The sequence below is a fragment of the Branchiostoma floridae genome, chromosome 15 (genome assembly GCF_000003815.2).
Source record: "Branchiostoma floridae strain S238N-H82 chromosome 15, Bfl_VNyyK, whole genome shotgun sequence".
Classification (NCBI taxonomy): domain Eukaryota; kingdom Metazoa; phylum Chordata; class Leptocardii; order Amphioxiformes; family Branchiostomatidae; genus Branchiostoma; species Branchiostoma floridae.
The window spans coordinates 16,029,709-16,053,025 of NC_049993.1; the positions used below are offsets into that span (position 1 = coordinate 16,029,709).

The following is a 23,317-nucleotide window of genomic DNA, read 5'->3' on the forward strand; positions in this document are numbered from 1 at the left end:
AGAGCTCGCAGACTCGTCGTCCGATCGATTTTCGCCCTAATGTGAGGGGGGTTTAACTAGGGTGATGCTTCTTGTGGCTATACGTAGTCACCTACATCAGCTACATAACATTACATGTCTAGCAGTGAGAAGCAGTACTCCAGTTGGAAGCTCTGAGGAAGATGTCAGCAGCAGCAGATGAGACGTTGCTGGTTGTGTAAGCAAGGAGCTTTTATCAAAAAGCTAAAAGATAAATTTAAAGCTCCTTGGTGTAAGGCTTAAGTTAGACATCACATTTCCAAACCAGGGCCCAGCCAGGCTGTTTGTGGAAACAAAAAATAGATTGTATACGTAAAAATATAAACAAATAATGCTCATGACTTTTCTCTTTACGTCTTTTATAGTTTGGTGTCTTTTATATAATACTTTTTCGGTCCTGAAAGCTGACGGGCCCCAGTTTGAAAAATGTTATTCAAATTTTAGGAAAGTGAAAAGTTGGTTCAGACTAGAAAATTTTTCAGGTACAAGAAATTTTAGTAAACTTGTTAAACCCTGGTCTGTCAGACTAAAGAGGTTATATAGCCTTCTTGGTCAGCCGTAGGCCTAAAAAAAATCTCCTGCAATATCCTATGATGCTACATGTTATAAGATCTGTACTCTGAGGTTGGGATGATCAGCACTGTGTCCTGAAGAAGTAAAACTGGGGGATCTCCTGGTGAAGGGGTCTGTGAGGCTGATGAAGGTGTAGCACAGGCTGCATAACACACTGCAGCGGGAAGAAAAACAGGCAGACATGTACGTGAAAAACATCACAATGCAGGTAAGTAAATCTGCCAAAAAGCAGTTACTCAAGCAACTGGAATGATTTTGAAAACGGTCAGACATTTCAGATAGTATCCACTGTCTTTTGTCAGTGACACTGAAGTGATCTGGAAGAAATTCGTCTTTTCTACCCTAACTATATGAATGAAGACAACTTTAGATGTCCAATAGGAGACATTGTAAGACAAAGGCATTGCAAGCTGAGGAAATTGGGACTCCAAAGTTTGCCAGCAAAATATGAAGAAAAGGGGAGAAACTCGAATGCCCAACAAATTTATTGAATAAAAACATGTCAAAAAACAGCCAGAGCCAAATCACTGCTTGGAGATTATAATGCAGTTACTTACAGTCGAGTTACTTGACACAAGGGTTAAGTTTATTAATAAGTTTATTGCAAATTCTTGCCTGAGGGCTACTTGCAAGTGACAAAACATGACAGACAAATAATGGTAGACACTAAAATAGTATAGTAAGTGACTACTCTAGTCTAACTTAAAGATGTAACTTATTGCGTTTGGCTTCTTTTTCTGAGACAGACAAAAGACAAAAGATCCCACTTTTTCTGTAATGTGTGGGTTTTGCGAATTTAAAGGAGAGTAGTTTTCTTTTTGTCTGTACATGTAGAGATATTAGGATAGAATTTGGTGGCCAATCTGAGCTCTGACTTTTCTCTCTTGATCATAGAAGGGGCAGTTTGAAATCAAATGTGTTTCGTTGAGAATCTTGACTATAGTGACCCGGCATTGTCCACCCAGACTAGATTCAATCCTGAGTGGTATTCTTGGGGAGTTTTGACTGCACACCCAGCCTAGCCTGTCTGAATCTGAATATCTAAACCAGCCAAATGTACAGAGAAGAGGAAGGATAGGAACCACTATCCTGCCACAACGCCATCCTACATCAAGGCTTTGGCATTGCATGGTCAAAAAGGTACTAAAACTTTAATTTGTACTGGATGTTACACTGTTGCAATAAAACACTTTTCCCCACATTTTGGGACGCAAATTTGAAATAAAACAATGAAAATATGCCGTTATGATACGCACCAATCTACGTGGCAAGTTCTATATATATATATAATAGCACAGTCTAGGTTTGAGGTTTCTGATCAAAATATGGAGTATGCCCCATGACACAGTGGAATGTGACTGTCTACCACAGAATTCCAAACAATAGGCTTAGTCAAGCAAGTTAAACTAATAAGACATACTTAATAGTTAGAGACACTGGCCATTTGTTAACTAGAAAAACACATTCAAGTCACTAACCACCACCAGCCCAAAAGTTAGCTTTGTAATGATTTTGGTATCATAATGGTTTAAATCATAACAACGGCAAGATTATGATATACAAAGTCTAATTCTTCAATGAAATAAAGAAATTGTACAAAGTTAACCAATTCTTGCGAATTTCCAGCAGAAATACTACTTGTTTCAGGCAAGCTTTAGAAGTTGTATTGCAATTGTGTATATTAAGCTCTACGATGCTGCAAACAAATTTTTTACAAGCAGTTAGTAATTTAAGTATCACCAAGGATGAAGAGGATATTTGATAAGTCAATTATGAGTTACGAAATATAAAATGTGGAGGAGTTCCCAAACGATTGAGATATGTTCACAACTTGCACCATCCAAATCTTATCTCTGCAATGTTTTATGCTGCGTTTTCCTTGATAAAAACCTAAAAACCTTGCAAAAAGTTGTTTTATTGTAGCGTAGAGGCTTAAGATTGAAAAGCTGCCATGTTATGTTTATTAGTCACCTCGTCTACGGTGCAGCAAAGAAGCAACTATCCTCCGCGAGCTGATTTCTGCATCTCAGTTATGGTGATGTAGGAATAAGTAATACCAGATAATGCACTGCAACAAAAACAAACAAAAGAGACACAAATTGTGAAGGTGCGGAGTGTTAAGTGAAGAGCGGGTTACATGCAGGTCAATTTAATGTTGTTTTTGTGGGATAATACTTGTAATGTGCACTTGACCGAGTTGGGAAAAATTTATTGTCCTTTATTTAGAATTAAGAAGGAAGTCCAAGCTGATTAAAAGAGATGTGAAGCATTCCATCTACTTATGGCAAAATGGCATGTGCATTGGCCACTTATAATGTATGTTCTAGGCAATTAGATTCACCACTTAATTTTTTCTGACTTTAAAAATGATAATAAAAGTATACCACTCAGGATATGAATCAACCTTAAATGCTCATATTTTGGTACCAACTGTTGAGCGTTTGGACAGCGTTTTTGGTGTTGGAATGCTTTGAACAATCTCTTGAACCCATTCCTTAATTCGCTCATGTGTCCTCGTCCAAAATTTGGACAATTCCAGACGTTAACGTGGTCAAGGTTCCCAGACATGACAGCAGAGAAGCGACAGTATATAGTGTATAATGAATCAGCTAGAAGCAACAGTATATAGTGTATAATGAACACCAAGCGAACTACTTTCCGGATGGTACCCAGGCTAACGTTTTGATACTTGTAAGCGCTACCAAAGAAGTAGTTAATCCTAACTGCACCTATTATTATCTCAGACAGGACTATTGATTGGTTGGATATGTAAGATGTTTTTCAGAGCATCACAGCTGGTAGGGGAATTGCTAATGGAAGGATAAGAGGCACCAGTTTGTATTTGAAGGACATGAAGTGCTTCGTGCAGGAAAGGAAAGTTGGCATTAATTGGGGCTTTGGCGCTGTTACTGCAGGCCATGTTGATTTGATTACTGTAAATGCAGAAATGTTTGCGGTGGTTTTATGTTCGCGGTTTTCGCAGTGGCCACTTCACCGCAAACTTAAAACCACCGCAAACATTTTTTCCATGGCAGTAAGAGACTACAGTGCATGGTGCTACCACGAACATATGGTGCTACCACCGTGAAAAGTCACTTTCCTGCTACCGCGAAATTAAATCCCTGCGAACGAAAATGCATCTACAGTATATTGTACAGTACCAGGAGAGTGCAGTTAATATGTCTTTGGGCTTTAACATGTAATTTGTAGAAGATAGTAGTAGTAGTTGTAGTAGCAGCTAACAGTTATAGTAGTATGGTTACCGTAGCAGTAGTGGCAGCTGCATGCTTTGTACAATTTACAGTATGGTGGAAAACTTTTTTGGAGGAAATAGCAGAAAATTAACGTGCAAGCAGAAATCATCCATATAATCAAAGCAACATGGCCTAAAACAGAAAAAAACGTCAATAGCAATGTGGGTGCACTTTGCTCACCTGATGTTGAGTCCTACAAAATTGGACCAGCTGAAAATGTAGTCACCACCAAACACCATTCCTAGATATGTTATCAAAATGTTCTGGGAAAAAAGAAAACAGAAACAACACCTTACAAACTGGCACTTGTCAAACATAAGAAAAATTCATTGTCATAAATGTTGCCAAGATGTAAGCACAAATATTGGACACTGAACCGGATTGATTCGTAAGGGGAGTAAAGGAAGCCATCTACATACATTAAAGGGCACACCAGCCGATATTCAACAGAGACGGTGGCCGACATCGCCTACCAGGCAATAACGATTACTCAAGTTTTCTAACGTCACTAGTAATTCAACATATCTCCTGAAGAAGGTTGACGGATGCGAGACCAAAAATTTTAGGTAAGCAATCCCTTGTGTAGATCGAAAGTAACAAATTCCAAAATAGACTATTTTAACAACACATGTGAACTTTCCTATTAGGATGTAAGTTTGTTGACCCATACCTTAATTGTGCCAACTATTGTTGTTGTTAACGCAGAGTTGTGGCCTGTACACAGGATAGTGGAGTACATCAGAATGAACCTGAAATAACAAAAAGCAAAAACATTTTTTGTTGGAAACTTTGTTTATCCATGTGAACCTTAAATCACCAGAAGGGCATTTTCATGGAGGTCATTTAGATTGTTTGACCTCTAGTTAAAATTAAAAACCTTGCCAAGCTCTGGCATACAGTAGACACATACTGGAACACTTTTCTATTGTGATTTCCAATATATGACTGAAGGTGCTTTCCAATATATGACTGAAGGATACACAAAACCCAATGGAATCACAGCTATCTGTGACCAATTGCTCCACCCACAGAAACACAGGGACCTGTCAGCCTGCTGTATGCTAAATACAGTATGTTCTTCTTCTAGGAGTGATTTGAGTACTAGGAAACACATTACAAACACATTGGAGTCACAGTCTCTAATGCTAGTTCACCTTTATCCGAGGCTAACCTATATCCGTTGTTTGTAATATAATGAATTTAGGGATATGAAGTTGACCAAAGGTGGTCTCAAATCAGAACATTTTGAAAATATTGCAAATTTGAAACCACAGTCAGCAGACTTAATACTCCTAAATGTGCTGTTTTTAAAGACAACGGATAAAGGTCACCCCGCGGATAAAGGTGAACTAGCTTTACATGTAATTGGCAACTTTTCCTCCAAAGCAAACACTAGGAACCCTCTCTCTAGGAAATATAGGGAGGATATAGGGAGGATATATCCTCTTCTGATGAGTGTGCATCTCCTGTGTTTCCCCTGAGTTTTGACTGTTGAACAGTGCTTTGGAAAATTAAATCAAATCTGACACTGCAACTTTATTTACCCCATGAAGCAGGACATGAAGAACTGTAGGACGAACAGCGGCTCACTCCAACCTGGAAACGCTAGCACCTGCAAAATACACAGAAAACTCATAAGAATGTTGTTATTAAGTTTGTGTATTAGGTACAAAAATGCAAACTAAGTGTTTATCTTTATCAACTTTCTTGCATCTAGCTGGTTGGACCTGTTAGAGTTTTTTGTCTTTCTTCAATGTAACACTTTCCCTGTGAAAGTTGTGGTGTATACAGTACCACAATATGAGTTACAAGACATACAGCAGGGTAATCTCCAGAAGATGTCATTCTGTCCCAGGAAAAAAAAAAAATTTGCGAAAAAGTTATGAAAAAGTTCACCCCATCTGTCCCAAAAATTTCAACTTCAAAACATGAAATTGATAAGCATAAAATGACAAATCTGACAAGAAAAATAACACGGGCTCTCAAACAATAAGTAGGATAGAAAAAAATCAAAGCTTATGATTACTAACTAAAGGGACATGTATACAGCATTGGTTCTATTTCATTACATCTGAAAATAATAAGAAGAGACCCAACAGAGATCCTAGCCTGTGTTTACATAATCTCTTGCTGGCTGGGGTTTATGGCAACTGTAAGACCAGCCGCTATAGGAGCACAATTTTAGTCAGGCTAACAGAGATCCAAGACAACTAGCTACATCTGCTTGGTCTCACCTTCTCAAAATCTCCAGTGCTGACACAGATGGCCATTGTTGGAAACAGCATGAAGAGGGCATTATAGAAAAGTAGTCCGTATTTTCCCAGCTCCTGTAAAAACCATGGAAAACACAAAATCGTTCACTTCGTAACTTAATATTAATGAACAATGAACTAAAATATGTTTGGTTACACCAGCCAACCAAGACTTACTACTAGAGAGTTACTTTCATGTTTCTTGTTTGATGTCGAGTACAAGAAATTCTTCACCAGGGTGGTCAGATTAAAAGATAGAATGAGGTCCTGGGATCACAACCTGAATGGCATTCACCTGGTCCGTGTGTCCATATTAGGGGTGGACAAAACCGGTTTTTCTTATTGTACTGGTCCGGAAAAAACGGACCTGAAAAAATTAGGTGGACCGGATGTTGGACCTATTAGAAAATAAACGGATTATATGATCAAGTATTCACACGTTTTGGGGCTTACCGGTCGACGAAAATAACGAGAGTTAAGCAGGTAGAGTTTATAGTCATTTCTACCAAGTTTTCCAGTCAATCGTACAGAGGCAGTTTAGTCTTGTTGGGTTTTAGAACACCAGTGGGAGTCAAATACTCCACAAAACATACTATTTGTGGCGAAATGGACCATTGTTTTTAGTATCGTCCATTCACAAGTTCTCACATACCGAATCAGGTCCAGGTTCAGGTCCGGACCTGGACCTGATCCTCTGGACCTGAACCGGACCTGGACCTGAATTTTCTGTACCGGTACCCAGCCCTAGTCCACGTTACATGACGCTAGTAAGTAGAAGTAACGTTATATAATATTGATTTGCTAATAGCATTGAAGCCCTGAGGAAGACAGCTGAGGAGTTACGAAATTGCAGACCAGGTAAATACCTTTTAGGATGAGTGTACTTCAAGGACCCCATTTTCCTATTACAAAAGATCAAGTATCCTTAGTGCATCAAAGCCCATCAGCTAGCAACAAAAGGGGACAGTGGTGGGGTTAGGGGCATATTGGCACTTATGGACCACCTTGAGTTATGGGAGGGGCACATTAACCTTTTTAACCTGTTAATGTTGTTCTCGTTTCTTAATTTTCAAGGAGAAAATCCCACTACATTCCTCTATATTTAGGAAGAAGTACATGTAACTAACAGGGATTTGGAACCCCACCACCTTTACATACAACTGTCTACCACCTTGCAGTTTTTTTGACAAACCTCTTGCACATTTTCCTGGTCCTGATCCTTTAGCACAAAAAAGAGCACAAAAAGCAACCATTGAGAACAACAGAACCAGAAATGCTCAGGCTAAGACATACAGTACTTGATAGTGCTACTATTCACTCACGTACTCACTCACGTACTCACTCACTCACTCACTCACTCACTCACTCACTCACTCACTCACTCACTCACTCACTCACTCACTCAGTAAAACTTGCATTGTTATTACATTATGAATACATAGTTAGGTACATCATCTTGATGTGTAGCAGGCTACAAGACTTCCAATGGTATAAAGATAACCCTTAGTTGTTTTTTTTAACTACTGCTTTTTCAATGGATAGAAAGCACAAAGGCTTGAATAAGACCTTGGAGTCCAGCTTTTTCTTGACATACACGCCGTTCAGGGCAGTGAAGAGATCGTTGAGAAGTATGAAGACGTAACCCCTGAGGTCAAAGGCAAGGTCGTTTCTGGGAAAAAGAACAAAGGGATCAGATTACACTTACTAAAATGTATAATTATTATAGCTGTTTCAATTTTCAACCAGTTAAGTATAGACTAGATTCGAAGAACAGAAAGTAAGACTTTATACAACTCAATTCTTTTATGTGTCAGGGTCTAAGAAGTAAAACAATTGCATTGATTGTTGACAATAAGTCTTAAGCCAAGAGTTACATATATGAACACTATGTAATTATCGCAAGTTGGAGAACAAAGACCTTACACTAATTATTAGGACAATACTTGTTTTTGCGGCAATGATTTTCAAATTTTCCATTTTCTGATGTAAATGAAATAATCTGTTGAGGTCAAACTATATTTTTGACAAGTTCACTTACAAGGCAGCTATAATGGCTCCTATTACCATCAGTATTACTATTGCCTGCACTCTCCTGGAAGCAAGGTGCCTGGAAATGGTAGGAAAAGGAACATTATAAAAAGAAGAAGGTGGCCTATATACATGTTTGATAGTAATCTTTATGAGATAGAAGGATATCTCCAAAATAAGAGGCTTCTTGTCTTGTTTCTTGATGGGTTCATAACATACCTCTCCCCTTACATATGAGGATTATCAAGGTCAATCTTTAGTGGGTTTAAAACAATCAAATATAATGAAATGAAATACAGTAACTCACCCTAGAACCACATACTCCAGAATCATGGTGAAGAGGATGGAGAATCTACGCAGGACTGTGAACATGGGCAGGCTGGGTGGGATGAAGAAAGCACAGAATCACATAACATCAAACTCAGTGATTACAACACTTACACTATACTAATTCTATCTACATTATATCTACACATATACCACATATCAAATTGTTGCCATGTATTCCAATATCATGTCTATAGAGTGACACTTGTAATCAATATTTCTGGCTGGCAAATGAAGAACAAAAGCATACAATTATATACATTACCTATTAGTTAATTAAACGAAATGCTATACCTAACAAAAAGTAGGCTACTAATGTTCTAATATACATGACACATTACACCATTCACTGAGGTATAGCGACTCCCCCTATCATCTGCCAGTTGATGTACAAGTTACATTAACTTTGTACAAAGAAATGCACACAATTGATGTCAAACAACAATGAAAAATAGCTTACTTTAATCTCTTTGTGCTTCCCAGCCCAAATATTAAGTTGCCGATGTATATAAGAGGCAGTGGAAAGGCCTGAAAAGTAAGGTACAAAATATAAAAAATGTGAACAAATTTCAGACTGATGTAAAAGTCCTTTCGAAGAGTGTTTTTAATTAGGTCACCGGAACTGAAAGGACTTTTCTAACAAATCAGTTTGCCTTTTTGCTTAAAAGTGCCACTAACATGTAATCTTCAGACAACTCACCATACAAACAATGATTCACACCAAAATAAATCTCACACTACATCAAATAGAAAATATGCAGACACCCTTCAGGTGACCTATTAAAAGTATTATGTCCTGTTTGTAATGAGTAACTGGGGTTTAACAGTCTGTTAACAATAATGGGCATCTCCTACAAAATTCTCCATAAGAGAGGAATAACTAGACAACATACAGTATCTAAAATGGTCAGGACTTTTAAGATCACACCAAGTTAACTTGTTGGCTCTCTGATTTAGATGATACTAACTTACTAAGCATTAGAAGATCAACATGATAACAAGACTTGGTATATCCTGGTGCACGAAATCTTAGTCACTAAATGTCAGAGAATCACAGTTGTAGTGAATGGTTGTGGCCTACATGTAATAGAAAATCTGGAAAACTGTTAAGATGGACCTCTTCATACTGTACTTACTTTTCTAGGAATGTCCCTGTTCCAGTCAGGGAACTTGACAATACTGAGTTTCTTGGCACTGTACATGACAAAAATAGTGGCCACCATCTGAAAAAAAAACATGTTTAAAACATGAAAATGTCCCGGAAGTCTATACAAACAATGTGATCATTATTTCCATAAATAGTTTCATTAGTACTTGTGAATAAATAGAATCCAGGAAGATTTGTATAATGTATTTTTTTTACTAATTGTAATCCACAATCCACAAGAAAGAATAAAATAAGGCTTTGTCTTATATCTTTGTTCTTAGAAAGAATACCGAAACTAATGATTAGCCTACTCCATTGTAACACTATATCAAAGAATTGTATCAATATTATGTTAACTAGGATGCTACTATTAAAGCTGTATTCTATACCTCTATATTCTATGCCTCTATTTTGTACTTTGTGTAATACTTGCTAAATACATTGTACCGTGTACTGTACAGTTGTATTGCAACAAACTTCTCCCTATGATGTCCTTGGCTGAACTGTATTTATTTGTATTTCAACATGATATGATTCATCACTTTGAACTTCACATGTGCACTCCGTACAAATGCTTGTAGGTCACGGCAGAGGACATCTCTGTCATAAAAATGGTGTCCCCCTTCCACCATGTAAGTCCCCCCATGTTTGGATTAGCCGGGACCTTTTAACTTGATCCAAGAGATCACAACCTCCTGCTACACCAGAATGTGAACTAGACTATTGTTTACATGCCAAAAATGGAACTGACAGCTCTTGCACTTGATGAGTTGATCACGACTCTGGTTGAGAGAAGCTATTGGTACAGGGGTGCCTAAGCATTTGCACGAACCCTATGAAATTCGTACGAATATTGTGTGATACACACGAATCACTATGCGAAAACGCATGAATATTATGAAATTCGTACGAATCACTATGCAAAAACGCACGAATATTATGAAATTCGCACGAATCACTATGTGATTCACACAAACCTTATGAGATTTGCACGATCCTTATGCGAAATTGCGAGAAATTGCGCAACCACTGCCGGGGTCACGTGACAGACGGAGCGGGATTTTCAAGATGGCGGCTTCGATCGGCATCGACGGAAAATACGATGTAACACGCCGAAATGAAGCAAAACAGTAGCTCACAGGCTATCAAATACATCTTAGCGACGGTAAATGTCCATTCCATGCCTTGAAATATGAATATCACGGGTAAAAATGCTCAAAATCATGCCTCCTCCCGGCTGCCGTTTTTGCATAAGGATCGTGCAAATCTCATAAGGTTCGTGTGAATCACATAGTGATTCGTGCGAATTTCATAATATTCGTGCGTTTTTGCATAGTGATTCGTGCGAATTTCATAATATTCGTGCGTTTTCGCATAGTGATTCGTGTGCATCACATAATATTCGTACGAATTTCGTAGGGTTCGTGCAAATGCTTAGGCACCCCTGACTATAAACCTTGTATGTTTTCTCCCTATGAAGTTTCAGTCATGATTTTGTTAATTCAAATGTATAGACTGTATTCTTAATGCTCTTAAGCCATAAAATTGATGTCATCTTTAGAATTCTTCTAAAGCTTTAAGCTCCTTAATTCGTATGATAATCTTACCTGCCCAAGCCCCAAGAACTGGAAACTTGGAAATCTGCAATAAAAAAGCAACCAAAATTTGACACCCGTCTAATCATCACTAGACAATGGGACACAGCTGTTAAAAGGTGCTCATCACAATAACATCTACAATGCATACATGTATATTTACATTGTACAACAGTCACAACTTTATGATTAATGCAATGTAAATTAAATGAAGTAAAATTTGGAATCATAAGAGGTCAACAGAGTCAGAAACACTTTTCATACAAAGATTCAGAGCAAACAGTGCAACCTTTTCTAGTAGTATTTAATCAAACTCTACAAATGGATAAGAGAACTTAAGCTATGGAACCAGGACCGTGACCCATTTAACATACTTAACAGAAAGTATGCCACACAACACAGGTCCTATTCTCATGAAGATCCTTTCTACAAACATGCAGAGTAAACCTGGGTGTGGCATCTAAACAAATCTGTGGCTGTACATACATTAACTAGTAGTACTAGTAGGGATGAGTTGTGGTGAATTGTTAGCGGTCGCGCTATGACAGAACACTGCAGAGTTTTAATGTATCATTTCCATCGTATCACTTCCATCAACAGAGATTACATGCATGTGCACACTAAGTTTTTGCTGGTGCAGGTTTACTTGTTGGTAGATGTAAATATGATCACTAAGTTGTAAGAGTTTCATCCTAGAACATATGGCTGGCAACCACTATAGCTAATGCCTGGAGCCTTAACGACAATTGATAGAAGAATTGTATAAACATGTCATGTGAAGACAACTCTCATATTCCACTGGGAACAATAAATCGCCATTATACTATTTATAGATATAAAGAAATGGTGTTCTTGAGGCCCTCTCAAGACTATCTTGAACACCTGGATATCTGGGTTACATACCTCAGGGATTACCTACATTAGTAGATGTTCTTTAAATTCTACATTAATTGAATGTATTCTTTTTTTTTAATGTGTCCATCTTTGCATATCCAGCAAGATCATGAGAGTTAACTGTCTACAATGAACTTTTGAATTTGTATGAAACTTTACAATTGATTGAACTTTGTTGACTTTGGGTTACTTGTAGGTACATACACACGATGTAGGTTACCTACTAGTACACAACAAATGTAGGATACCTCTGTGGTGAAGCACATGAGCAATTGTAAACTGGCTGGTTGCCACTAGATCCTAAGGTTTAACATAGGATACATGTATAAAAGAAAGGAAGAAATGTGCCACCATGCCATGCATGGTAAGTAGTATGAACACTTTAAGTTACGTGGCAAACAAAATTATAACTCTTGTATGCAGCTATTGTTGGCAGCTAAACCATTTACACCTTGGCAGCGAACCCAGGAAATCCCCATAACAAAGGAGTGAATCAGTGTTTACAAAACAATGCACCAGACGGGAGAGGAAGTATAGTCATGGCACATTAACGTGATAAGTGCTTACGTATTTTGTCAAACAAAGGAGACCTAAGTACTGGGACCTGAAATGGTTATATTCACAACTTTAAAATAAACTGTAACAACAGTCTTTAACGGCTGAATTTGCTTCAGTTTAAGGCCAAGTTGTCCCGCAAAATGACGTTAAACCTAAACCGCGGCATGTGAGGAGTTATCAACACGAGAATGATTGATGACTGTTATAAATTACGTCTCTATCTTTGTAAACTCACTGGTAGGTCGTCAGAACGCTCTTGTTGACCACGACGATCATGAAGGAAGAAAACCCGTAAAACAGGGCCGTGGCGAGCCGCAACAGCATGGAAGAAGTCCCCGGCCCGGACCCGCCCACAGAAGTCATCGTTTGTTACGACAGATTTCAAAACAGCTGGCAGAAGAATGAGCAACACTCGCCGCACGTATCACTTGTCGCCATTTTGTTTTGGAGTGGAGGTCAAAGGTTACCGTAAGGGCGGGAAATTGGAACCGGGAACATACCATATCAAAACATTTCGTAGGGGTGTAAATTTAAAGTGTTACGATAAGTTCCTGTGCTTCTTTGCAATGTTGAAGATATTACATTATATATGCTACTCAGAAATTTGGGACTTAAAGCTAATGATTGTATGCGCGAGGAAAAATATCCCAAAATTCTCGTATTTGCCCCTGACGACGTTTCCTGCCCCTGGCGCTGACTGTGTTTCCCTGTCCCTGGTGCCGACTGCATTTCCCTGTCGCTGGTGCTGACTGCATTCCCTGCCCCTGGTGCTGACTGCATTCCCTGCCCCTGGTGCTGACTGCATTCCCTGCCCCTGGTGCTGACTGCATTCCCTGCCCCTGGTGCTGACTGTGTTTCTCTGTCCCTGGTGCTGACTGTGTTTCCCTGTCCCTAGTGCTGACTGTGTTTCCCTGTCCCTAGTGCTGACTGTGTATCCCTGCCCCTGGTGCTGACTGTGTTTCCCTGTCCCTGGTGCCGACTGTATGTCCTTGTCCCTGGTGCTGACTGCATTCCCTGCCCCTGGTGCTGACTGCATTCCCTGCCCCTGGTGCTGACTGTGTTTCTCTGTCCCTGGTGCTGACTGTGTTTCTCTGTCCCTGGTGCTGACTGTGTTTCCCTGTCCCTGGTGCTGACTGTGTTTCCCTGTCCCTAGTGTTGACTGTGTATCCCTGCCCCTGGTGCTGACTGTGTTTCTCTGTCCCTGGTGCTGACTGTGTTTCCCTGTCCCTAGTGCTGACTGTGTATCCCTGTCCCTGGTGCTGACTGTGTTTCCCTGCCCCTGGCGCTGACTGTGTTTCCCTGTCCCTGGTGCCGACTGTATTTCCCTGTCCCTGGTGCTGACTGCATTTTCCTGCCCCTGGTGCTGACTGTTTCCCTGTCCCTGGCCGTGTTTCCTTGTCCCTGATACTGACTGTGTTTCCCTGTCCCTGGTGCTGACTGTGTTTCCCTGTCCCTGGTGCTGACTGTGTTTCCGTGTTCCTGATACCGACTGTGTCTCCCTGTCCCTGGTGTTGACTGTGTTTCCCTGCCCCTGGTGCCGACTGTGTTTCCCTGTCCCTGGTGCTGACTGTAATTCCCTGTCCCTGGTGCTGACTGCATTTCCCTGTCCCTGGTGCTGACTGTGTTTCCCTGTCCCTGGTGCTGACTGTGTTTCCTTGTCCCCGGTGTGTTGTAACATGTTGTGTCAGTTTGCAATGTTAGCGTAAACCCTCTCAGGCTTGGAGGGCGTCAATTGGGGGACGGAATGCACTCGAACTGTATGGAACATGTATCAATATTCAGACTATGGATAATTCAGATAATGAACATAAACCACAGGAGTCAGAAGGAAATCTTTATATAAAAATGTCTGGCTAGAAATTAAAAAAAAAGAAGCATGTCTTATATCTTTGTTCTTAGAAAGAATACCGAAACTAATTGATTAGCCTACTCCATTGTAACACTATATACTATATCAAAGAATTGTATTATGTTAACAAGGATGTTACTATTGTATTCTATACCTCTATACCTCTATATTCTATGCCTCTATTTTGTACTTTGGTAATACTTGCTAAATACATGTACTGTACAACTGTTGTACCGTGTACTGTACAACTGTCGTGCAATAAAGTTGTCCCTATGATGTCCTTGGCTGAACTGTATTTATTTGTATTTCAACATGATATGATTCATCACTTTGACCTTCACATGTGCACTCCATACATATGCTTGTAGGTCATGGCAGAGGACATCTCTGTCATAAAAATGGTGTCCCCCTTCCACCATGTAAATCCCCCATGTTTGGATTAGCCGGGACCTTTTAACTTGATCCAAGAGATCACAACCTCCTGCTGCACCAGAATGTGAACTAGACTATTGTTTACATGCCAAAAATGGAACTGACAGCTCTTGCACTTGATCACCACTCTATTTGAGAGAAGCTATTAGTACTATAAACCTTGTATGTTTTCTTCTCCCTATGAAGTTTAAGTTATGATTTTGTTAATTCAAACATATAGACCGTATTCTTAATGCTCTTAAGCCATAAAATTGATGTAGAATTCAAGAATTCTTCTAAAGCTTAAGCTCTTTAATTGGTATGATAATCGTACCTGACCAAGCCCCAAGAACTGGAAACTTGGAAATCTGCAACAAACAAAAAAAAGGAATTCGACATGCATGTAGTCAAAAGGTGTGCTCATCACAAGACCATCTATAATGCATACATATATATTTACATTGTACAACAGTAACAACTTTATGATTAATGCAATGTAAATCAAATGAAGTAAAATTTTGAATCATAAGAGGTCAACAGAGTTAGAAACATTTTTCATACAAAGTTATCAGATTCTGGGCAAACATTTCTAGTAATACTTACTAGTATTGTAATGAATTTAAGATTGAAATTTCAAACTCTACAACCTGATAAGATAATGGAACTAGGACTGTGACCCATTTGACATACTTAACAGAAAGTATGCCACACAACACAGGTCCTGTTCTCATGAAGATCCTTTCTACAAACACACAGAGTAAACCAGGGTGTGGCATCTAAACAAACCTGTAGCTGTACATACATTAACTAGTGGTAGGGATGAGTTGTGGTGAATTGTTAGCGGTCGCGCTATAACAGAACACTGCAGAGTTTTAATGTATCATTTCCATCGTATCACTTCCATCAACAGAGATTACATGCATGTGCACACTAAGTTTTTGCTGGTGCAGGCTTACATTATGTACTTGTTGGTAGATGTAAATATGATCACTAAGTTGTAAGAGTTTCATCCTAGAGCATATGGCTGGCAACCACTATAGCTAATGCCTGGAGCCTTAACGACAATTGATAGAAGAATTGTATAAACATGTCATGTGAAGACAACTCTCATATTCCACTGGGAACAATAAATCGCCATTATACTATTTATTAAATCTTATAGATATAAAGAAATGGTGTTCTTGAGGCCCTCTCAAGACTATCTTGAACACCTGGATATCTGGGTTACATACCTCAGGGATTACCTATTCTACATTAGTAGATGATCTTTAAATTCTGCATTTAGAATGTATTCTTTTTTTTCTTCATGTGGCCATCTTAACTCTGCATATCCAGCAAGATCATGAGAGTTAACTGTCTACAATGTATGAACTTTTGAATTTGTATGAAACTTAACAATTGATTGAACTTTGTTGACTTTGGGTTACTTGTAGGTACATACACACGATGTAGGTTACCTACTAGTACACAACAAATGTAGGATACCTCTGTGGTGAAGCACATGAGCAATTGTAAACTGGCTGGTTGCCACTAGATCCTAAGGTTTAACATAGGATACATGTATAAAAGAAAGGAAGAAATGTGCCACCATGCCATGCATGGTAAGTAGTATGAACACTTTAAGTTACGTGGCAAACAAAATTATAACTCTTGTATGCAGCTATTGTTGGCAGCTAAACCATTTACACCTTGGCAGCGAACCCAGGAAATCCCCATAACAAAGGAGTGAATCAGTGTTTACAAAACAATGCACCAGACGGGAGAGGAAGTATAGTCATGGCACATTAACGTGATAAGTGCTTACGTATTTTGTCAAACAAAGGAGACCTAAGTACTGGGACCTGAAATGGTTATATTCACAACTTTAAAATAAACTGTAACAACAGTCTTTAACGGCTGAATTTGCTTCAGTTTAAGGCCAAGTTGTCCCGCAAAATGACGTTAAACCTAAACCGCGGCATGTGAGGAGTTATCAACACGAGAATGATTGATGACTGTTATAAATTACGTCTCTATCTTTGTAAACTCACTGGTAGGTCGTCAGAACGCTCTTGTTGACCACGACGATCATGAAGGAAGAAAACCCGTAAAACAGGGCCGTGGCGAGCCGCAACAGCATGGAAGAAGTCCCCGGCCCGGACCCGCCCACAGAAGTCATCGTTTGTTACGACAGATTTCAAAACAGCTGGCAGAAGAATGAGCAACACTCGCCGCACGTATCACTTGTCGCCATTTTGTTTTGGAGTGGAGGTCAAAGGTTACCGTAAGGGCGGGAAATTGGAACCGGGAACATACCATATCAAAACATTTCGTAGGGGTGTAAATTTAAAGTGTTACGATAAGTTCCTGTGCTTCTTTGCAATGTTGAAGATATTACATTATATATGCTACTCAGAAATTTGGGACTTAAAGCTAATGATTGTATGCGCGAGGAAAAATATCCCAAAATTCTCGTATTTGCCCCTGACGACGTTTCCTGCCCCTGGCGCTGACTGTGTTTCCCTGTACCTGGTGCGACTGCATTTCCCTGTCGCTGGTGCTGACTGCATTCCCTGCCCCTGGTGCTGACTGCATTCCCTGCCCCTGGTGCTGACTGCATTCCCTGCCCCTGGTGCTGACTGCATTCCCTGCCCCTGGTGCTGACTGTGTTTCTCTGTCCCTGGTGCTGACTGTGTTTCCCTGTCCCTAGTGCTGACTGTGTTTCCCTGTCCCTAGTGCTGACTGTGTATCCCTGCCCCTGGTGCTGACTGTGTTTCCCTGTCCCTGGTGCCGACTGTATGTCCTTGTCCCTGGTGCTGACTGCATTCCCTGCCCCTGGTGCTGACTGCATTCCCTGCCCCTGGTGCTGACTGTGTTTCTCTGTCCCTGGTGCTGACTGTGTTTCTCTGTCCCTGGTGCTGACTGTGTTTCCCTGTCCCTGGTGCTGACTGTGTTTCCCTGTCCCTAGTGTTGACTGTGTATCCCTGCCCCTGGTGCTGACTGTGTTTCTCTGTCCCTGGTGCTGACTGTGTTTCTCTGTCCCTGGTGCTGACTGTGTTTCCCTGTCCCTAGTGCTGACTGTGTATCCCTGTCCCTGGTGCTGACTGTGTTTCCCTGCCCCTGGCGCTGACTGTGTTTCCCTGTCCCTGGTGCCGACTGTATTTCCCTGTCCCTGGTGCTGACTGCATTTTCCTGCCCCTGGTGCTGACTGTTTCCCTGTCCCTGGCCGTGTTTCCTTGTCCCTGATACTGACTGTGTTTCCCTGTCCCTGGTGCTGACTGTGTTTCCCTGTCCCTGGTGCTGACTGTGTTTCCGTGTTCCTGATACCGACTGTGTCTCCCTGTCCCTGGTGTTGACTGTGTTTCCCTGCCCCTGGTGCCGACTGTGTTTCCCTGTCCCTGGTGCTGACTGTAATTCCCTGTCCCTGGTGCTGACTGCATTTCCCTGTCCCTGGTGCTGACTGTGTTTCCCTGTCCCTGGTGCTGACTGTGTTTCCTTGTCCCCGGTGTGTTGTAACATGTTGTGTCAGTTTGCAATGTTAGCGTAAACCCTCTCAGGCTTGGAGGGCGTCAATTGGGGGACGGAATGCACTCGAACTGTATGGAACATGTATCAATATTCAGACTATGGATAATTCAGATAATGAACATAAACCACAGGAGTCAGAAGGAAATCTTTATATAAAAATGTCTGGCTAGAAATTAAAAAAAAAGAAGCATCGATTTCTTGTTTAATGACATGTTTAACTGGTAACGTTAATATTATATGTCTTATGTGTGAGCTTTGAAGAAAGATAGCCTGATTCAATATCGCTTATAGCGGCCCGCTAGACATCCGGACGGCCACAAACGGGGAGGGGCCAGTTTCAGCCCCGGACAGCAGATTTTGTGTTATACAGACTAGAGGAAAGATGGTAGATTTGTTTTGTAAGGTTGTAAGTTATTTTTCTAACGTCGTAATAAACCATGTTATACTTTTTGTAACTCTCTCCTCGTAACCATGTAACTCGCTCCAACAGGATTTCAACAGTGTCACTAATGAAAAATACCGGATGGTTATCTAAAACGTCTGACCGTTTCCAAAATCATATCCAGTTGCTTGATTAACTGCTTTTTGGCGAGTTTTTGTGATGGTTTTGGTTCCTTTGGCTCAATCATTTTCTTAACTGTCTGACGGACATACCGCGACGTTATTTGTATATACTGTGATATGACCTCCAGGGTCAAAAGTTACAAAGTTGTTGTTGGACGGGTGGGTGAAATTCCACCAGTTTGTACTTTTGTTTATCAAGACCAGGTCCGCCAACAAAGCTTTGTCACCACCGTTTCTACCTTCAGCTGCTTCACTGCGAAAGCAAAGAAAACGTAGGTATGATTTTAGTAACGATAATGGCCGTGTGGTTAAATGTAGAGTGGAAGTTTGGGGTGTTTTTGCTGCTACATGCTGAGCAACAAAATTTTAACGTATGTGCAGTCATGCACGCATGCCTTCCTTTTGTGTGGAGTTTTTGCTAATATCCCTGCCGTCGCCATAATGATGTAGCCTCTACCAGACTGACTACGCTGGCTATAAATTAATATCAATAGCCATTTGCCAGGGAGTTTTGCTACCAGAGGAGTTGGCCTGAGGACCTTAAATTTAAGTAGCGTGGACTGACGTTACGGGCCGTGAGTGAGTGAGTGAGGACTGACTCCCCTAGCCTGGCCTGAATTTCCCGATTTTTGTTGGCCGACTTCTACGATCCCCGTACCCCCCCGAAGGAAGGCCGACTGCGGTTGTGACATATAAACTTGTTCGATATCAATGAATAGATGAAAGTTGAATCTCTTCTTCTGGATAAATCAAATTTAATTCAGCAATTTCAAACGACATCAGTCGTTCTTCTTAAGTGAAATAAAAATAAAAGTTTACAACTCTGCGGAATAAGATGTTCGATATCACTTTCACTTTCCAGAATGGCCAGTTGGACCACATGGCTGATGACCGTGCTGGTCGGCTTGGCCACCCTGGTGTTGGTCAGCTGGGTGCTGGACATCATCAAGCGCCGGAGGATGCCGCCTGGACCATTCTTCTGGCCAATCATTGGCAACATCTTCAGTAAGTACCCAGAGTTGTTACCGCCGAGATAAATGGAGGTATTGTTTTGGTGTGTGTGTGTGTGTGTGTGTGTGTGTGTGTGTGTGTGTGTGTGTGTGTGTGCGTGTGTGTGTGTGTGTGTGTATGTGTGTGTGTGTGTGGTCCCCCTGGTATGTGACTTTGGTACTGTGGCATATCTTATGGTTTTTGATAAAAGATACATTCTTTTAGCTTATGTTTAATGAACATTGAATTGTGTTTCATCTCCCCTTTGCTTGTTTAAGTCCCTGACAAAAAAAATTCAAATATCAATATGATAATTGTAAGTCAGTATGTTTTCCTTCTACATTGAATTTTTCCTTCCTTTGTACTATGCCAGTGTTTGGAGGCCAGTTCTACCTGACGTTCGTCGAGCTGGGTAAGAAGTATGGAGATGTGTTCAGTCTGAAGCTTGGCATGAGGGACGTGGTGGTGCTCAACAGTCTGGACGTCATCAGGGAGGCACTGGTGAAGAAAGGGGCGGACTTCGCAGGCAGGACCCAGACTGCGACTGGTACGATCACTTACAACGCAGGGTTCTCACCAGGAATTTTTGTACAGCATAGAGGGCGTCTAATCGTGGCTATTAGCCATGTGGGAAGTGGCACAGGCATGAGTCTTCTAGGATGGTCTGTAGGCGTTTACCCTGAAAATGCTTAATTCATAGCCGTCAGAAACACTATTTCCTGCAGTAAAATTTGGCCCTCAAAATTTGTTACAAAACAAGTGGATACTGGTCTGCTACTAAACAAGCCCACAGTGCTGTTCAAAACACAACATAGGGGCCCAAATCGCACCTATGCTCAACTGCTAGGGCAAGAACCCTGCAACAGCATTGGTGTTCATTACAGCCTTTTGAACTGCACATAATTGTTGGCAAGAAAGTACTCAAGAAATTAAATGTGCATGCTTATTCAACATTCAAGCTAAATGCTGAGAGTAAAGTATGGAGAATTACACAGAAGGACTTAATTAGGGGCAAAGCATCTATACCTACTAGGATTCATGCATTATAACCTTGAAAGGTGAACTGAGACATCTGTTATCATAATACAGTCAGTGTAGTGCCACCAAGTCATGAGTGAAGGTACTGCAGTCACAATGACAATCATCCTTCTTTCAGGTGACCTGATATCAGAAGGTGGGAAGGACATTGTGATGGGTGACTTCAACCCAACATGGAAACTGCAGAGGAAGCTGTTCCATGGTGCAGTCAGGTAGGATTTGGCTTAGGTAGAAAAACAGAGGGTTGGGTAATCTAATCTTAAGCCTAGGTAGGTAGCCATAGGTAGCGTGTGTAGTCTGGTACTAGTTTAAGCAGCCCTACCTCTGGAAATAGAAGCTGTGAGTTTGGTCCTGGTTGTATTGCTCGCCCGACATGCACGCTGCGACTAGTACTGCTGCAGTTGCCAAGTGGGTACGAGTAGAGTATTCCCCTTGTTGATTGGTTGGTTTATAACCAACGACTTTAAAAACGGTAACATTCTGTTTACTCTGCTTATCCCTTGGCATTTGGGAAAGAGTATGTTAGTTGAACTCATACACCAGGGCTACAGGAACAAAGATGGGCACCAGCCCATGCACCATTGGTGCAGGAAGGACCTTACCTTTTTTTTTCCTCTTTCCAGAGCTTATGCCACAGGGCGTACCTTAGAGGACAAGGTACAGGGAGCCCTGAATGACGTCATTGACGAGTTCTCCAGTCTGGAGGGGAAAGCAGTGGATGTGGAAGCTCACGTCTTTAAACTGGTCCTCAATGTTGTCTGCTCTGCCACCTTTGGGCACAGGTATTTCTTTATATGTATATGAGGGTTGAGAGATTGTAATCTGGCAAAATCGCTGATTACTGTCAGGAATCCTGATCAGGTTGATAGGAATGTGTTAGGGTGGTCTCCCATTTATGAACCATTCATTTCAAGTCAATCCTTTGATCTTAAGTGTCTTACTTAGACTTAGACTTAGGGGCTGTCAGCTCCCATGTCGTCTGACACACCAGGCAGTCAGGTAGGCACAGCAGACTCTGTCGGCTGTGTGAGTAAGCCATCCTTCCAGCTGATGTTGACTGCTCAGAGGTCCCTTTTGTTATAATGGTTTATTAGGCAAACTTTACATGTCATACGGTTCGCAGCCTTGCGGCTGAATTGTGGTAATGACATTACATTCAGCATAGTTATGATTTCAAACAATATAAACGATAAAATTCCTTAGGCACATTAAGATAAGAAGCAAGGTTAAAATATTTATATCTGAATTACGCGATTAAAATCTATTCTTGCACATTCAAGTAATCGTTATATTCCATCTTTGTTGGTCTGCTTGTAGTTCATCTTTGGGCAACCTCTGCTTCTCTTTCATACCCATGGATACCAGTGCATGCATGACCTGGTTTGCCAGTCTAAGTGATGCAAAATCTTGTGACATGTGACAGTTCATTATATCTCAACAATGTACAGGTATAAGATGGAAGACGAGGATTTCCAGTTTTTGATGAGGATGAGCCAAAAGTTTTTTGAGCTCGGGGCCCAGGGGATGCTGGCTGACATCTATCCTTCTCTTGCCTTCCTACCAACACCGAGTGAGTCATCTTTTGTTGTAACAGTTTCATTTTCATCGCTAACCTGGTATCTAGTATATCAGGGCTTGGTCAGGCTCTCTTCAGGACAGATGAAGCTGTCTGCTGCCAGAGAAAATCTTTCGCACCCACAAGTTTTATGTGGTAAGAGTTTTACACAGTGGGAGTTTAATAGACCGCCATGAATAGACTACCCGACAGCAGAGAGCTTCATTTGCTCCAAAGAGAGCCTAGCCAAGCCCGGATAGACTGGATAACACAGGTCATTGCATAGCATAACCAGTAAATGTAAACTGCTTCATAATAAGTTCCAATAAGTACATTTAGTCACTCATACAAGGATAGCAGGACCTCTACTCTATGTGATGAGTGTTATGGGTTCTTTAATGAGCCAGCAGTTGTTCTTTCCATGGGTTTCTGTTTTAATAAAGTCTCAAATGCAAGCCCATCATACCTTCATTTTTTCCATATGATTCTTCAGTTACGTTGACTTTGCCCTTCTGAAAGTACTTCCCACAGTAAGGGCCAGCTTGAATAATACATATGTACTGACAGAAGTTAGGGAGTATCTGTATTTTACAATTATGTAATATGACTTCCCTATGAAGTATCTCTTATGAATTAGATTAAGGTGACATAGAATTAATTTCATATAGTTAGGCTCTGTTGAATTACATGTATGATGAAGTTTTTTTTCTGCTCTCTTACAGCAAGACCACTTCACACAAATGTCAAATGAATTCTT

General features: G+C 40.8%; 2 protein-coding genes across 6 annotated transcripts in view; one reads left to right on the plus strand and one right to left on the minus strand.

Moving 5' to 3' along the window:
• Positions 1 to 288: 288 nt before the first annotated feature.
• Positions 289 to 17,184, minus strand: LOC118431983 (UDP-N-acetylglucosamine/UDP-glucose/GDP-mannose transporter-like). Of its 5 annotated transcripts, XM_035843444.1 has the most exons (14): positions 12,882 to 13,132; positions 11,207 to 11,240; positions 9,589 to 9,675; positions 8,913 to 8,980; positions 8,433 to 8,504; positions 8,136 to 8,204; positions 7,664 to 7,766; positions 7,290 to 7,316; positions 6,080 to 6,172; positions 5,390 to 5,457; positions 4,516 to 4,594; positions 4,026 to 4,108; positions 2,563 to 2,659; positions 289 to 745 (listed from the first exon to the last, which is right to left on the minus strand). In XM_035843444.1, exons 1-13 carry the CDS (start codon positions 13,007 to 13,009, stop codon positions 2,590 to 2,592), a joined length of 981 nt encoding a protein of 326 aa, XP_035699337.1. In that variant the 5' UTR covers positions 13,010 to 13,132; the 3' UTR covers positions 289 to 745; positions 2,563 to 2,589. The 5 variants fall into 5 exon arrangements, with proteins under 5 accessions (XP_035699337.1, XP_035699335.1, XP_035699334.1 ...); XM_035843442.1 differs by lacking the exons at positions 2,563 to 2,659; positions 11,207 to 11,240; positions 12,882 to 13,132 and adding exons at positions 15,241 to 15,274; positions 16,937 to 17,184 and having other exon boundaries at positions 307 to 745; XM_035843441.1 differs by lacking the exon at positions 2,563 to 2,659 and having other exon boundaries at positions 307 to 745; positions 12,882 to 13,128.
• A 1,898-nt stretch (positions 17,185 to 19,082) lies between these two features.
• LOC118431991 (cytochrome P450 1A1-like) overlaps positions 19,083 to 23,317 on the plus strand; it is a gene marked incomplete in the record, with an annotated part of 9,115 nt that continues 4,880 nt past the window's right edge. The window contains 6 exon segments of the mRNA XM_035843454.1: positions 19,083 to 19,249; positions 19,840 to 19,982; positions 20,341 to 20,514; positions 21,124 to 21,217; positions 21,629 to 21,787; positions 22,454 to 22,575. Of these exon segments, the coding sequence (XP_035699347.1) occupies positions 19,095 to 19,249; positions 19,840 to 19,982; positions 20,341 to 20,514; positions 21,124 to 21,217; positions 21,629 to 21,787; positions 22,454 to 22,575 (847 nt within the window).